Raw genomic sequence first — 17,843 nt, forward strand, 5'->3', positions numbered from 1 at the left:
GTGTGGGAAGCAGGGCAGGTGCCCACAGAAGTTCCTCTGTGTTTCAGCACAAATATCCAGCTGAGCGGAAACATTCTGGAGTTTGGGAGAAAACAGGTTTGATGTTTAATGCAGCAAATCCAGAAGTAATCAGCACTGAGCAAAACCAGCTCCCCCTCCAAGTGTGCTGGTGTCGTAGAGACACTCGTTGGGCTCCCATCTCCATGGTGGGGCAGGACATGGCGGCTGCGTCCGGCAGCATTTCTCACTCGATCCAGCGGGACGGGAGGGAACAGCCCCTGGGGCTCGAGCTGAAATCCTTCCCTCGGTGCTGGGGCACGCCTAGAGCCGGCCTCTGCCCTGGCGGCTGAGCGGCATGGAGGGAAACCATGGCACTGCTGCCCCGAAGTGTGCGGGGAGAGAGATGGGGGGGACTGTGAAGGGAGAACGGTGAAAGGGGAGCCATGAGGGAGAGACCGTGAGGGGGAGCTGAGAAATGGGGAGCCATGAGGGAGAGACCGTGAGGGGGAACAGTGAAAAGAGGCGCCATGAGGGAGAGACCGTGAGGGGAGAGCCGTGAGGGGGGAGCCGTGAAGGGAGAGCGGTGAGGGGAGAGCCGTGAGGGGGGAGCCCAGAGGGGAGAATCACCACTCTACGACATGCCGCCGCCCTGAGGGCCCTCGCCAAAGTGCCGCTGTAGGCAACACAAATCTGTTTGACATCGCCGGGTTTCTGTGCTGCCCCTTGGATCAGCTCCTCCTCAGCTCCCCCCTGGGGAGGGCTTGATGTGAAGAAATTGCACTGACACTTGAGACACTGTCACCAGGGTGGTTTTTTCTTTGCATTTGACAGACGAAATCATTGCCTGCAGTGCCAAAGTGCCCACGGAATTAATCTGAGCCCAAACAGAGATGAGTGATCACAGTGTGCCGTGGTGAGTCCAACAACCTTTTTTTATTAAACAATTATAGCAAACATTGCCCAATACATAGAAAGCATGTAATAAAAATGAACATGAAAGTTGTACTCCTTGACATGACTATATTCCCTACTTAAGGACTTACAGTGGAAATTAGCTACTTGAGTCTACCGTGACTTTAGTGTAAGGAACAGAAATGTCGGGAAATGTTACAACAATCCTTTGGGTGAGACATGTCCAGCTGCACTGTCAGCCAAAGACGCTCTTGGCTGGCTCGTCCTTAGGTTTCTCAAAGACTGTTTCACCCCCCGTCCGAGCCCGGCTGAATACAGAAGGTGCTGCGGAGCCCATTTGTTCTTGGAAAAGAAAATCAGGAGAGGCAATCAGTGAAATGCCACCCAAATTCAGGGAGTAAAACTGCTGAAATACATATATATATTTGATAAATACTTCACTTGTCCATCAGATGAACAGCAGGCTGCTGTTCCAGAGGTGACCCTTTCAACTTGAAAAGGGCAATTAAGTCAATGTTTTACTCTGCTTAATTGCTTCCAATCAAGGATACTTACCACACTGCCTCATTACTTGGTAGGTTTTGGATTTAATTTCCTGGTTTTTGGTAAGGTTTCCTCTGGCTCCTTTGAGGTCTTCTTCCTTCACTGGAGGACGCTTCTTTTTCACGGGGGCTGGCTAAGAAACAGACCCACACATCAGTATTTTGCGTTCAAAGTACAGGGAAGAAAGCTGCCTCCACCCAAAGGCTACAACACGCAGAGTTGCTTACACAATATTTCACCTATTTCAGTTCTCAGATTACATACTCAGCTACTTCAGATCTTCCCATAATCACAATTTCACTGCCCTTCCCAAAATCTGCTACCATTCTTACTGTTCTGAAATTGTATTTTTATTGTGCGGCCTTTGAAAGAGTAATGGATTGCTTTATTAAAAAATATATATTCTTAGATTTTCTCTGTCCAGCCCTGCCTGCTCATTCTGCAAGTACTTATGGGTAATTCAAAAACTTGTCCAATATTTAGAAAAGAAAAATCACTTTATTAGTAAATTGGGCTTGTGCCTCAGTCTACTTTCTTCTTCTTTGGGAAACTTGTCAGAGACATTCCTAATCTGGACTTGCCTTAAATTGGAATAAACACTTGGCCCATAGTTAATAATCTTAAGTTTAAGGAACAAAAACATCTGAGCACTCAACAGGTCTCTCTACTGAACACATCTGAAGCATTGGACTTGGAATCCAAAGAAGGAGAAGGAAACCTAATACAGAAACAGATGCATCATCAGGTGGTGCACTGCAACAGCCAAGTACTAATCTGTTTACAGTTTATCCTACTACAAGGAAATAGAGATAACATTGCTTCATATCAGCCTACCCTTATCTTCAAATTAGCACTCCACAGTTAGACACAACCTCACTCTGCAGAAGCCAACACCAAAAGCATTCCCCCATCAGTTTATTGTTTCATGGACAGATTTTCAGTGTCCCACCAGGCAGCCCTCATGGAGAGATTCAGGAGCACAGGGATGTGATTAAGAACGGAAGACCCCCACACTCCAACTCTTAACAGATTTACACACTGAAAGATCAACAAGAAACTTCTCTGACCATTGCTACATACTCAGGGCTTCTGATAGTTGGGTTCTGGCAGTGGTGGAACCCACTCAGGCACTTCCAGGTACTGCCTGTAAGGCTAACAATAGTTGTGGAGGGAAACAAATCCCTCAAAGCCTGCAAAATGGCTGGAGCAGTGAGTCCCAGGGAGCTTGCAGAAACAGTGCATGCATGGCTGGCTCTTGGATGGGGGGACTGGCTCCACTGGAGCCTTCAGCACGTTTTCTGCCTGCTGCAGATTCCTGGGAACGCTCAGAATAGCTCACAGTCAATCCCACTTGCATGTGCTGTGGGAAACAAAACATTTATGAGGTCCCTGGGGAAAACATTCATGAGTAGCCAAGTAAGTGAGGAGAGAGGGTGGCAGCAGACCCTTCAAAATTCACAACAGCTTGCGCATGGTTGTTCAGCTGGTGAACCAAATGTCCCCACAGCCAAGGAGTCCCCCATCCTTCTGTAATGACAACTGACGTGTGATGGGAACAGTCCCTCATGCCCACTGCCACAGGCAGCCAACCCAGGAAGCGAAAACGCCCCTTGTTTTATTAAGAGAAATTGAAATCCGCAAAGGTCCTTCACCCATTATGGGCAACAGACAGTAACTGTGGAGCTTCTTCCCACTGGGACAAGGGAATTCTTGAGGACAGGGTGAGGAAAGGCGGCGCTTGAGATGCAAAAGATACAGCCAGGCTGAACAGAACTCTTGAATGTCACCCAGTTATTTTAAAATAAACTACCCTGTACTTTGATCACAGAGGCTTTACCAGCAGGACAATTTCTGTGGATTAGTTGGTCCCAGCTGAAGAGCAAAGCTGGTGCACAGAGAGGTTATGGTGAGCCTTGGCCAGCTGCTGCCACTGTCACAGCCCCACCACTGCGAATTTGTGAGCAGGGTTTGCCAGGAGCCATTCCTGGCTGGCACAGGCATGTAGCCTGTGCTTTATCTCCTCCTGTCACGAGTCAAAAAGTGCTACTTTACAAGACATACAACTGGGTTTCAAGTCCCATTTTCTTTGGAATATAGAAAATCAGCTGAACTGAGGTACTCTCTGCAGCTGAAGAATTGAGCTCTCCTATTGTCTCTGTTCTCCTACCCTCCATCCCACCAATCCTGTAAACCCCTCATGCTGGGGAGAGCTCTACCAGGCACATGCAGCTTGTGTGCAAACGTAATACAAGCTCACCATTTCTGAGCTCATTTCAAGAGCACTTTAAAACACTGAGTATTGGGTAATGCATTAAAGACAAACCATTAGTTATAAAATTAATATAAAAGTGTTCATTTTATACAAAATTTCAGTCTCAAATATCTTAACCTAACAGTTATAATGTTCAGTCACATTCTTTTCTCCTGCACGTTAATAGACAGCTTTACACAATGACATTTCAGCACAGCCACCTCTTCTCAAAACAGAATTTCAGAATCACTGTCTGAAAAAGTATGTTGGAAAGACAGAGATTCCTGCTTCTGTGGAACATCCCAAAGTAGAGCAGGGGATTTTCCCAATTCTACACGAATAAAAATATTTAAGGTAATCCTGAACATTTTAAAGCTAAATTAATTAACCATGTAGAGAGCAGCTGCTTTCCTTCTTCACCAAATAACCCATCCCAAGAATGTAGTTAAAATATTTGAATCACACAAGTCACAGAGCAGAAAAGCTGAATTCACTGGTTAACGTGAGGAACTCGCTAATAAGCTTCTCCAAGCAAAGCATCCAACCCAGCACCAGGTTTGCCAGGCGCTGCTCCGAGGGCAGGCAGCGCACAGATGTCCCCGTACCTGTGACATAACTGCGGTGCTCCCTCACTGAAATCCCTGCCAGGTCGTTCCCGACTTTGATTAAATCCAGCCTGGGAGCTCTGCGAGCGGCTGTTGTTTTCCCGGACTTATATAGAGCATCCGAGTGAAGTCAGGGGCTGGGTCATGTTCCCAAAGCAGCGCCGGGATGATTCAGGTCGAGGGAGGCGAGGCTGTTGTCGGAGATTTATTCCTGGCGATGACTCGGGCGGGTTGGGCTGACGGGGGCAGGCAGCTGCGGCAGCGGGGCGCGGGGAAGCCTGGTCCCTACAAAAACGCTTCCCCGGGAGTCCGCTGGGGCTCTATTTATAGCTTTAAAAGACAAAATGTTGTTATGCATTCAAAATTGACTCTGAACTCCCGGGGTGGGGGCGGGGAAAGAGAGTGGGCATTGCTTTCCCAGCATAACAAAATATGTGTTCTCTAAAGATTATATAAAGCTAATGTCCAAAGCATAACTGTGCCCTGAATCACTTTTGCACAGGGATCTTTAACAGAAGAGTATTTTGTATCTTTTGGAGAGTTAATAAAGTAGGGTATGGTTTTACCCTTACAGCTCTATCACTGATCATGCTCCAGCGCCAGCTCTTACACAACTGAGAGAGTAAAATGACTTTCTGCTTTCCAGCACTATTAGCAAGTTTAACCATTTCACCCACATCTGCACAGGAACAGCTTACTCAGACACGGATAAATGCTTCCACTGCACTTGCATCAGTAAAAATTTTCCCAGAACTTTTAATATTTGTTCTCCAAACAATTTTTTTAATTAAGTAAAGCCCTGTCGCCCCTGAGCATGAATTCTGCTTTTCATTACTGGGAGAAGTCTGAGTGGGAGATTGTTTCCCTTTTGGTTTTTTTTACATTAAACCTTTACATCATGCAAAAACCCAAACCAACCAACCAACCAAAAAACCAACAATCCACAAAAAATCAGCCTCTGCAACTACACTCAACACCTGCAAAGAATCAAGGCTCCAGCCAGGTGGGTTAATGTGAGAAGGGCAGGCACGGCAGACCTCCAAACACCTTCCACTAGAGAGATCGACTGTTGTAGTGGTAGAAATCTGCCTTGGCCTTTCCTCAGGCTCTGGCAATGCATTTAGGGTATGGAGAAGCACAAGAGGTCACAAAAAAATTGTTTTCCACTATGAAAACATGACGTCAAACCACAGCTCCAGCGCTGTACGAGCAGCACTGTGGGATCTGATGGCTGTGAACTACCTCCCAGGCCTCCCAGTGCCCAAACTGCCTTCAAGCTGAACTCTTTCCAGGCCTGAGATCTTCTCCTTTATTGGGGGAATTATTTGTAGGCTAAGAAGCAGTTTGGATGTTATGTCCTTAGATATTCCTAAGTTTGATTTTCCATTTTAAACCCATGTCTTAGTAACCAGAGGAAGTGTGTCTGCAGAGCAGCAGTGCCCTTAGTAGGCCAGCAAAACAGAAGAATAAAACCTTGACTTTACAAAAAACAGATCTTTTTTCTATTGTACAAACTTAACAGTTCTCTACTACGATGTTTCTCCACAGTCCCACAAGCATCACTATTCTATTTATTATGACAGGAAAATAACATTTTGTGTTGTTTAAAGGAAATATTTAGAATTCAAGACACTGAACTATTACTTTCTCTTCAGCTTTCAAAATTGCTTCAGTTAATTGGTACTGCATATTCCTCACTCAAACGCAACAGAGTCCATAGCAATTTAACCTACACAAACAAAATCAAACCACTCGAACCTTGCTTGCCATTTGGGGCAGGTGAAGTGCTTAGAGAGGCAGGCACCATATCCTGAGGTTTCTAGAATATCCCCAAAGCCTGGAGAGTTCTGTTCTCTTCAATTACATTTCATAAACCAGCACTCAACAAGGGGCACAGTCATTGTCTTGCACAGATTATGGGTTATTTTTCCTAACAAAGAACCCAGACTAAATCTACAGTTATTTATTTATATTTTAGAATGAAATCCTGTTCACCTGGTTGAGGTCTTTAAGATCTGTTAAATGGGACATGAATGACAATGGAACAAGATGGCTCCCAACAGTGGCTATTAAAATACGAGTTTTAATCTCCCACTGCAATAGGAATTGTGGACAACAACACCTTTGCTGGAGGAATGGTTCCAAGTGAAATACGGCAATGACCATAGACAGTTAAGTGAATGTACACACGGCCGCCACTGTGGTCTCCAAATCTCAGGGAAGATTTCATTTCCTCTCCAGGAAAGTGCTGACAACCTCTCAAGGGACTGACACTTGGCAGAGTGAAGATTATACTCTGAATTCCCTTAAGGGTGCAGTGAGTATGGGGCTGCTTGGATGCGGTAGGTGGAAAGTATGAAAATAATAGGAAAATGTTACAGAGGAGTTACAGAGGCAGGATTAGGTCCCTCCTGTGCAGCTCCAGCCCTGAGAAAAACCTTCCTCAGGGAATTGATCTGAGAGGAGCCTGCATGGATTCATAAACTTGTGAACAAAATTTGGAACTTTAGAACAGTGGCTCTTCCTGATCAAATGGGACCTGCCATTAAGATAAATGAATATACTGAAATTAAAATCAGTGTAACAGTGTGCACAATTAGAGCTGAAGCTAAACTCAAGTTTAGCAGAACCTGCTTCCCACAGGAGCACACCATAAACACTGAAACACAGGAACTCTGAAACAGAACAAGTATAAAACAAGTGAACAGATCTGTAATAAGTCAAACTTTATTGTAAACCATTATACAATGTAATTACATCAGATACCCTTAAAAGTTTAAGGTAACACCACTGATTAAACAATATGGTCCAAACAGAGGGCAACAGAACACAGCTGTTGGTTTTGCTCACATTGGCTATACTCTGAATTTACTTACAAACAAACCCCACATTCAGTTTGAGACGGATACCCACACAAGACGAAAACACCTACAAAAGAGTCCCTTTTTTAAAGATACTGCAGTTTTACTTTGTAAAACCATAGTAGTCATTTTCAGTAATTGAACTGGAAACTTCACCTAAAAAAGTTTGCACGGCTATGCTGCAGATGTACTCTGACTTGGTGTGGCTGAATTTATTTGCTTTCACTACTGGTTTCTCCTGTAAAAAGCACAGCAAAGTTGCAAACACGGGTTAGTCAAGCACAGTGGCAGAGATTCCTTGTGATGCTCAGCTCTGAGCAGAGCGGGAGAGCCCAGGCCCCCTCCCCAGGCTCGGCAGGGGTCAGAGCAGACACCTGCCCGAGGGGATCACTTTGCATTGCTCTAATTTGCAACTCAGTTTCTGAGTTTTCCCTGAAGAAAAGCTATAGTACATTTTAGTTAGCAACATTAACAGATAGCATTCACCTACTTAAAGTAAGACAAGGGGACCTGAACATATTGAATCCAGACCTTGGAAACCACATATTAGACAACACCAGTGTTTTAAGCTTATGCAGATGTGTCACAGGTCAGATACTAGGAACAGTTAATGCATTTAGGTTGACCACTCGTGGTAAATTCCATCTCCACCAATATTCCTGTGTCTCTTCTCTAAGTTATAATCCCTTTATCTTACTTCAGCATTCACTACATAGCTTATTTGCATTAAAGAGAATCCTATTTTCTAAGCACAGCCTGAATTAAACCTTTGCTATGAGTTGTCCTGAAGTACAATTGCCAGGCAGAAATCTGAGTGACAAATGGAGGATAATGCAGATGTGATGTTGCAGTATCACTACTGGATCAACTCTTAATGAAAAGTCCATTTCAGACTGTACTGCCAATATATTTTAACAAGTGGTAAGACATAGTGAAGCACTAAGCACACACTCCCTTCTCACACATGCAAGCCTGTCAGATAAAAGGACTTGTCCTACTTATAATTACTGCAAGAATTCCAATTTTTACCTCACAGAGAGGAAAACTGCCAATTTTACCTTTTCCACCTCTTCCATGACGCTAACAAAGAATGTATAGAAAAAACAGTCAGATTTTGTTATTTAGCTAAAATTCTGAATAAAATTATTGTCTTAGTAGAGAAAGTAATTTTTTTCCCCTCTGAAAGTTGTTCCTCCTGTTACTACTGTGGTATTTAAAATACTTCTGTGTCTTTGGATCATAGTGCTTTACTAAATCATCTTCCTAGGCATATCTAGATCACACATCAAGTGACATTTAAGCACTTAAGACATGAAAAATTAGGCATTCAGAACCTTTACTATAACCATCTTCAAGAAACTGCTCCGTAGCACTTTATACTATTTTGTACTTGGTCAACAAGCTTGAGGTCTGCTCAAAACAAATATTTTTACATGATTAAGGCCATGATTTTATACCGACACTTCACAGACTAAACATGAGACTAGAATAATTTTGATAATTGAAGTAACTGGAGGAGGGAAAAGGAAGATAAGATGCAAGCTCATACAGTTAAATTTGTGTGCGCTGCTCAGTTATCTCAGCTGGTGAGGACAGCCATGGCTCTGCACTGGGACGCAGCACATGGGCAGTAGCTTTAGTCCACTATCTGAAATAGAACAAATCCTGTGCTAAAAAAAAAATAAATGCTGATGACTGTGACAAGAGCCAGTCCCAGCTCTTAAATCCCTTTGGAAAAGTGAGCTGTAGGAGACTATTCTGTTGATGTATTCCTTGAAGTACTGTGCTTTTGGAGATCTGCACCTGCCCAGTGCTCAATAGTCAAGAGAAGATGTGAGTCACACAATCAATAAAAAAACCCCAACCCCCCCATACCAGAGGCAACACTAATTAGGGACATTTCCCCATCCCCACCCCCATGTCAAAAGAACTCAGGTAAACTTCCATTGTCATTAGTTTCTAGATTCAGTCTAAAGGAAACACTAGTACTGTAACTTATTGCAGCTCTTATGTTTCAGTGCTCAGTAACAAAGGTCAGTGGCTCAACTAAAACCTTGAGTTTGGTAAATGTCCCTTTGAGCTGGCTGGACACCCTGAGGTGTCAGAGCATCATGTCCTCTCAGCAGTCACTGGGAAAAGGGATGCTGGAATAGTCAAAGTAAGCACGGGAATGCACAGTTCAGTATTTACTAAGGCCCAGTTAAGTGGTCTGGATAATAAATCACATTAAGACCTAGTAAATCTATAAAAAAATGTAAAAAGTTAAAAAGTTCTGAGCAGTTTTCCAATGAAACTGGCTTAAGGCTTGGAATTTTTCTAGTCTCCATATACTACAACAGATTTGCATTTAAGATCTGTTGTCACCTCTTTGAGACATCGCCTTGTCCTGCACAAGGTTTAGCTAAGCAAGGAAAGCTGTCAGAAACAATCATTTAGAAATTATGCAAAGCAAAAGGATGTCACTGAAAACATGTCTGCTAGATTTCAGATCACCACGTGTTCTCAATTATCAGAAGAGACCCTGAAAATCCCAGAAATGATGTGGTAACAACTGCACTGTACCCCTTGGGGTTGTTCTTTTACTACTGTAGGATAATGAGACTTTACGGAAATTAAATAGGAGAAATTTTGTTGTTGTTGCTGTTAAGCACATTAAACAGAAGATGCCTTTCCAACAAAAAAAAAACCAAACCCAGAAAAACAAAAAAAACCCAAGGGACAGAATCGCATTTGCAATACTGTAGCACAACTGCTTCAATCAGATCACAGTCCTGTACCGTAGGCCCTGTAATACGAAAAGTCTCAGAAATGTTCCATCTCTTTTGGATCATTTGAGAAGTATGCACAAGAGACTTGCAGAAACAGAAATAATTAGACTGATCCATAGATGCTCATCTCACAAATAACTTACCACAATGGTTTTTTGTTATACACTAAAGCGCACTTTGTCAAATACGCAAATACCACCTCCTACTGAAAAAGGTATTTTCATATTATGTAGTCAAGAGCACATATAGGATGGAATTTTTTAGTGATATTTGGTGACTTCAGCAGTGACAGAGAGCTTTTCCCTTTGCAATCCCTTTGTCTTAAATCAGGAGACAAGGATAAATAAGATTTTCACTACAAATCTTTTGACCTGTTCTGCACAAAAAAGGGAACTGTACCCTTTTCTCTGATAAAGAGAATCTTTAAATACAACTGTATGAAAATATAACTTAAATATAAAATAGTCAGATAGATTTGAGAAGACTTGGAAAAAAATCTTTGTTCCACCTATTAGTTCCATAGGTACCCAGTAGCAAGTAAACATTTGTACTTAAAAAAATATGTTAAGTTACAGGTTGTAACCATAAACTATTCTGCTCTAGGAATTATGCTGCAAAAGCCAGTTTTAGTAATAAAACACAGTCCTTTAACATAGTCAACTATGATGCCTTTTTGAGAACTCCATACACTGTCCCATCAGTAACTGAAAGTGAAAGATTCTGGATCTGTTTTCTCTGATCTTCTCTGACACCTCCCACACGAATCCTGTGACTTGTCCATTTTCCACACATGCTGAGGAGACATTCTTGCATAATTGGTCAGCGTGTTTGTAGTGCAACTGAACTGGAAGTCCTCCAACTAACTCCTTTTTCTTCTGTTGGTAGACCTTGCTTCTAAGTCAGTTGAAAAGGGAGATGCAACTGCAACATTAAACCCCACAGACAGAAGTTTTTGCCATGAAACCTGCGAGTCCACAGGCCAAGGAATGTGTCATACGGGCAGACCAAAGCGATGCTTCTTCTTCTTGATGGGCTTTAAGTTGGTCAGTCTGCACAGGTCCTCCTCGGCGTCCGATTCCTGCATCTCATCATCTGCTGAAATAAGGATCTAGAAACAAATTACAGCTTCTGAGCACACGGAGCAGTCACACGCCTTTCTACTTTTAAACTTTTTTTTATGCTTGCAAAGCACCTTATTATTTGCTCAGGAAAGAGCTTCCAGAACACAATTAGGATTTACTGCCACACTATCAAACATCATTGGAAGTCCTATTGGAAACCTCCAGTAAATTTTGAAGAAGGATGGATGCATATTAATCTCACTACAGCCACTGACTCCGAACCCAAAGAGTGAGGCCAGAACAGGGGAGGTGGCTTGAGAGAGTATTTGAGGTCTTGATCCTCACTGGTAACAAGGCAAAACCCCTTATAAATTACAAATTACCTGGCAAACCCCATATAAATAGCACTGTTTATCACACAGAAAAGTTGCATTACCTTACTAAAGCTAAACCAACTCACCTTCAAAGAAACCACCCATCTTTCAGCTGAATTAAAAATTGCTCATTTAATGTAATTTAGAATAATGTTATGCTAAGGCAACTATGCAAATGATTCTCAAAGATCAGGTCAGTTGCCTCCACCAGCTCCCTCTCCCTTTAAGCTATTAACCTCTCTTTGAATTAGAATTGTCTATTAGTTTTGTATTCCCTGTGAGGTTTTTTTTAGAAGCCCTTGCAGCACAGCTCACCTGTGATATTTACATATATTACTGTCTTCCTGCCCATCTGGAAGGAAATTAACTGCCAGAGTGGTACAACAATGACTTTTTCCTTAACTGGTTCTCAACTGCCAGTGCTAGGAGCTACTGCTAGAGGTACACGCTCAGAAAATTAAACCGAAGTTGACAGTGCTACAATGAAATCAATATCAGGAGGGATGAACTGGATTGAAATTGCATTAATTGCAATAATTAACTCAACATACTTCTGACTCTGACTCCTCATGTGATGCTGCTCTCCTGTATCGGACTTTACTTCCATTTCTTGAATCTTGTCCTGCTTCCTTTTCTTCAATTTTAGCTTTTGTCTTCCCTTTCTTCATAAGGAAATTATCTACTACCCAGAACATTAACGCCTGTTAAAAAGAAGGGGAAAGCGACAGTTCAGCTTTCTTTGGAGTAGAAGAAAGGTCCAAATACTGACCAAATGAACTTGACAATAATTCTGAACTGGCCAAAAGCTAAATCTTGTCCAGGCACAGTGTCACATAGCTTATTACACCTTTCAGGAATGCTCTAGAACCCAGCTACTTTAACCCTTTGTGGAAGAGAAGAAAATAAGAAAAGTAGTGACTATTCACAGCGATGAATACTAACTCTTCATAACAGCAAGGCTTTACCAGCAGCTATTACATGCAAGGACACCCACTGCCTCTGGCTCTAATCCCTAAATCCCAGATGGCTGCAGGAGAGTACTTTGGGAAGGATGACTGCACACTTGCCCTTTTCCTCTGCTCCACCACAGGCCAGCTGCTATTAGGTATGGGCAGACACAGGATACTTCACAGGACGTCAGTCCTTACACCAGTTGCTTCCTGAAGCAAATTTCACTGTAATTTTATAATCTCTATGTCAGTCAATCTACTGAAGTCATCAGACAAAGGGGTCTATGGGGCATTTCTGCCCCTCTCCTGAACCTGGTTCTTTAGCTCCATGCAGATTTCAGCTTTGTAAAATCTACATAGCCAGACACAATTTACCCATTCTTTAGCAGCCCTACAATTTAATTAAGCACCAAGGTACACTGTGTTTTAAGGACTAATGTTAATTAATGAACGCATGGCAGAAGGATATCCAAGTAAACATCTCATGAAGTGAGTTGTACTAACGTTAACAAAGAAGGGAACTATCAGCATGACGATTGCCAGCTCCAGCTGGGGGTTCTCTATGGGATTCAATAAAGCCACCTGTGAAAAGAAAAGGATCGAGTTCAGCTCACGGCAGTAAGTGCACACAACTGGCTTAGGAAGGGAAATGTACAAGCTAATGTGACAGAAATAACGCAGGTGAACCAAAGAAGGGCAGCTTTGAGAAAAGCAAAGTATTTAGGACAGCTCATAAATTACCACAGATAAGTAAGTGGAGCTGACAAGAAACTTATCTCTGTCATTTTTGTTTACAGAAGAAGTCTGAGGAGCTGCCTTAGAATCATCTTGAACATTTTAGAGCAGCTCCCAAGGAATATGTTGTAGATTCCATCTTTAGGAAATCTAAACAGAGCAGAGTTTTACAAATTACACAGCAAGGAGAAGAGAGTTCCCAAAGTAGTCCAGAGCATACAACAGAGCTAACTGGCTTTAATGGGCAGTAACAGCACCACTTTGAAAATCTGGTTGCACAGACTCCATCAAAATAAAGATTAATCCAATCAGCATCAATGGATTCACTAATCCACCCACAAATTTCTAAAGGTCTATGGTTAAAACCTATCAACAAGGTCAGGCAAAGAAAATTCTTTAAAATACTACAAGAACACAAAATAGCTGTAGGCAAGAATCAGAGTTAAGAAAAGAAAGAACCACTTAGTAGTTTTAAGGGTACTTTAGACAAGGAGACAGAATTATATTTTGGATATTTCAGTTTACAAAAATCCCTCAAAATATGGTATGATATTCCTGGCAATGGATAAAGGTCTCATTAGCAGTATCCCAATTAAACTAAAAGAACCAACCACCACCACAGAGTTAATTGGCAATGAGTTTAGACAGCTATGGTGCTTGAGCCAAACCAATAAACACTGCTGGAAATCTTTACAGCTTCCACCTAAAATTCACTTGTCTGTGAAATGCTGTAAAAGCACAAACCTCTTTCCACTGAGGTATAAGCAGCACTATGATGATGATGGTTTTCTCAAATGTCATAATCATTATGTACAGAGCACACTGGCCCATCCAAGCACTGCACTGCAGCGGGTCACCTGCAGGAAAGATGAAAGGTTCAATAAATGCATAGGTTTGATTTACTTAATAGAAAACATTTTAAAAAAGCAGTATTAGAAGAGGCAACAGGGCAGCTAAATCCCCCAGAAGTGCCTTCTCCAATTCCTTTAGTGCTGCTCCTTCCTCTCCCTCTGCCTCGCCCCAGCTTTCAAAAAGTATCAGAAATTGAATCTAACAGGACTTTGTCCCATTCAGCAGTGCCTGTGATATGCTCACACTGTTCCACATAATCTGATGAAAGCAAGAGAAATAAACTTCCATTGTGTTTCTCCTCATATTGTTAATTTTGATCCTCTATCATAACATATTAAGTGTCTTAAAGGGGAAAATATGAGGGAAACATGCCTGGGGAAAATACATTCCCCTTCAGTCTAAGTAGAATTTAGATTTCCACCATTGTCCCTAGGCTACCTTAAACATATTTTTCCTATCTACAAAGTTAGTTACCATAAGTAACCAATTGAAGCAAGAGGTGCAAGAGCTGCTATAAAAAATTTAACTGAATAAAAAATTAGGATCATATTTCAGTTCCAATGTGAAAGAGTTTGAAATTCTGCTGCGCCTCGAGGGCAGAGTGAGAACCTGAGTGCATGAAGTTATCTGCCAGGACAGAAAGAAGACCACAAATAGTTGAACAGGAAAACATATGCACACTATTAGACTCTTTGAAAAAAGATAGAGAAAGAAAAAGAAGACAAAAAAGGGGAAAAAAGAGGACTGGTAAGCCTAACAGGCTTTGCAGGTGAGCTTGAAGCTGCACTTCACTGGAAAACAAAAGCAAGCTCTGGAGGGGGGTAACAGATCTTTAGTCTTTGCAGCAGCCTCTGCAATCTCCTCAAAGGCAGCTCAGAACTCTCAGCCTGAGGATGAATAATGGGCAATGGAAAATCAGATGCCTTTATGTGTTTGTAATGCAAAATGGACAGTTGCTGCTTCCTTTTCTGGAACACTTCTGAAAGGCTTTCAGTATTAATACTTGGTAATAGTCTGAGACTTGGTGTTTGCTGCTGAAATGCTACACAGAGAAACTGATAAATCAGACTGGAATCCAAAACAACAAATACTTCCTGATCAAGTTTTACAGGATAAGTTAGTGATCAACACTCAACAGTATGAGAGAAAAGCAATTAAAATGCTTGAGTTTTATAATTATGTACTGCAGTTAGAGCTTCTCTTGTAAAAACCCAAAGAGTTGGAAATTTGAAAGGGAAAACATCAGTAAGTCAAAGTAGAGCAGCTGTGATTCTTCTGAAGATACAAGGTCTGAATTAGGTTTGAGAATTTAATTTTAGCAATTAATTTCTATAGTTGACAGTTTTATTAGTATTCTCAAGTTTTTCTCAGTAATTAGCAAATATTAATAAATAATCTAGCTTTGGCTACAGCCTTACTATTGAAACAGTTTATTCTAATCTCTTTTCAAATCTTTATTTAATTCCTAAAAGCAAAGACAGTGAAAGCAATTTTGCATCATTTGCAACTCTCAGGAGATTTTGTACATCCAAAAACTCTAAAACTCTGCATTAAAAGTGTTGTGCACTCTCACCAATAGAATGTTTTGTTCCACGATGTTTTTTGGGAAGTGGTGCTGTTTTCTTTGGGTTTGTTGTTTTTGGTTTTTTTTTTGGTACACGACTGAAATCAGAAGTTGTGTGTACTAAATTCCTTGAGGATTTTTGTGTGCCCTACTGCACCTACAAAACTATCTCCCAGCTATAATTACAAGTGGGGACAACACGGATGCTGCCTACTTTGAATTTAACAAGTCTACTGACAGTGTCTCCATAGTATCCTTGAAGAAAGGTGGAAAGATACAGACTGGGTGGTGAAGATACAATTCTGATATGAAAGGAAAAAAAGCTTTCACAATCAGAATGATTAAATCTACTGGAGTAGTTTGTTTGGATAAATGGGTTCTTAAATCCTAAACCATGGATAAATTAAAAACTGACTGGACCATGCCCTGAACAACCCACTTCTGCTTTGAAGTTAATCCTGCTTTCAGCAATAGGTTGGATTATATGACCTCTGGAGATCCTTTTTTCTATGACCATTTTGTCTATGGTTTTATGAGCCACAAAATTCAAGTTACTAACATCACCACACCCAGAAGGTGCTCTAAAGAATATTTCAGACATTTGTAAATTCAGAGATTCTGTACACAAACCCAAATTACAACTTTAAAGTTAATGGTGATGTCATAAAACTCTAATTCAATTTCTAAAGTCTCTTACAGTCATCTCTTGAATTCTGATTTTGTTCCTATCACATACAGAATAATCCAGCAAATGAGTGGAAATCTTGCTACTGCAAGAAAAGCAAATAAAGAACGAAACTGAAAAGTTTTGTATCCTCTGCAGTGACAACTGTAACAGCATTCTGGAAAATGCTGGGCAATGCCAAATTAGTCTATACTTGTACCTGCCACTGCCATCAGCTGCTTTGTAGAAGTATGTTCAGAGACAGTTCTTGAACCAAACACCTGTTATTCCTCTACCCTGTAACTTCCTTCTGTTCTTCAGATCCTGAAAATTTTTTCTTAAGAAAATGCCAACTTACAGAACTACTCCAAACTAAATTTTAAATAGTTCTGAAGTCAGTGCTACTACCCCACATGGCTATAAGTAAGCTGCTCTGCATGTGGCAAATGAAGAGCTGGAGGGAAAAGATGCATCAAATACAATTTCTGAGCTCTGCCACAGAGAGTCAAAGCCAAGCAAAGAGGCCACAGCACGATTCAGTTGCTGCTGGAGTTTATAATCACCAGGAGGGATTTTCTACTTGCAGCAGCTAAAGTAGCTCAAGACGAAGGCAAGGAGAATGCAGGGAACATTCTTTTCAGTACAGATCATGACTGCTTTTCTCCTCTTTACACAGTCAAAAATATTAACTGATCCTGCACTTCCATTAAAATCCAACTGCTGATGTAATGAATCTGAAAATATAAAACCATAGATATGAAGACAAATCCAATAAAATTAAAAATTCTGATGAAAAAAAAGCCCTTGAGGGAGTGTCATGGCCCTTTGTTCATAAATCAGACTGCACTGCTGTTTTGCTGTACAAACAGCCACCATTTATAAATGCTGATATTTTGGTATCCATTCCTTCCTTGAGGCATTTATGCTTAAAAACTATCCTCCATATAAAGAAGAGGCTTTTAAAACCAGCAGGACACTGCTATTTTTGTGACAGCTTCAAGTAATGAATCACCAGGGATCAAGTAATAGAGCTAAGAAGGGAAATGAGCTCACAGTGAGAACTAACTTGAGACAAATGATTATTTAGGCTCTAGAAACACAAACATCACTCAGTCACAAGAAGAGACTTGTCTGGGGGTGGAAGGAGGGCTCCTGTTTGTTTTCCCATACCTATAAACAAACCGAAATCACACTGATCTCCGAGCTGAGGACTGGACTTCACTACTCCATCTGATACTTTTCATTGAGCCATGCGATGGAGAAGAGAGATGTGTGGAGAAAAGAAGGCTCTAGGGTGGCCTTACTGCAGCATATCAGAACCTGAAGGGGCTCCAAGACAGCAGGAGAGGGAAAAGGGAAATTGTGGGAGAGGGAATTGTGGAAAAGGCTGTGCAGTAAGAGGACAAGGGAGAATGGCTGTCCAGTGCCAGAGGGCAGGGTCACACAGGATGTTAGGAAGGAATTCTTGGCTGTGAGGGTGGTGAGGCCCGGGCACAAGATGCCCAGAGAAACTGTGGCTGCCTCAGTGTCCAAGTGTCCAAGGCCAGGTTCAGTGGGGGCTTGGAGCAGCCTGGGAGAGTAGAAGGTGTCCCTGTTCATGGCAGGGGCAGGAATGAGATGAGCTTTGAGTTCTCTTCCAAACCCAACCCCTCTGTGATTCTATACTAAATATCCATATTTAACTTCAAAATCCCAAGTTCTAA

At 41.7% G+C, this 17,843-nt stretch overlaps 1 protein-coding gene across 2 annotated transcripts in view; it reads right to left on the bottom strand.

Moving 5' to 3' along the window:
- Positions 1-914: 914 nt before the first annotated feature.
- The window catches only part of LOC136366045 (musculoskeletal embryonic nuclear protein 1), a 40,514-nt gene continuing 23,585 nt past the window's right edge, over positions 915-17,843 (bottom strand). The window contains exons 5-11 of one of the 2 annotated variants that reach the window (XM_066326852.1): positions 13,805-13,917; positions 12,830-12,907; positions 11,927-12,076; positions 10,938-11,048; positions 9,537-9,552; positions 1,468-1,584; positions 915-1,254 (exon numbers count right to left, since the gene is read on the bottom strand). In XM_066326852.1, coding sequence (XP_066182949.1) covers positions 1,148-1,254; positions 1,468-1,584; positions 9,537-9,552; positions 10,938-11,048; positions 11,927-12,076; positions 12,830-12,907; positions 13,805-13,917 — 692 coding nt within the window. In that variant the 3' untranslated portion in view covers positions 915-1,147. Of the gene's footprint in view, positions 1,255-1,467; positions 1,589-4,311; positions 4,492-9,536; positions 9,553-10,937; positions 11,049-11,926; positions 12,077-12,829; positions 12,908-13,804; positions 13,918-17,843 lie in introns of those variants that run through there. The other variant, XM_066326851.1, reaches the window with a different exon arrangement.

This window comes from Sylvia atricapilla, chromosome 11 (assembly GCF_009819655.1).
Source record: "Sylvia atricapilla isolate bSylAtr1 chromosome 11, bSylAtr1.pri, whole genome shotgun sequence".
In the NCBI taxonomy this organism is placed as follows: Eukaryota; Metazoa; Chordata; class Aves; order Passeriformes; family Sylviidae; genus Sylvia; species Sylvia atricapilla.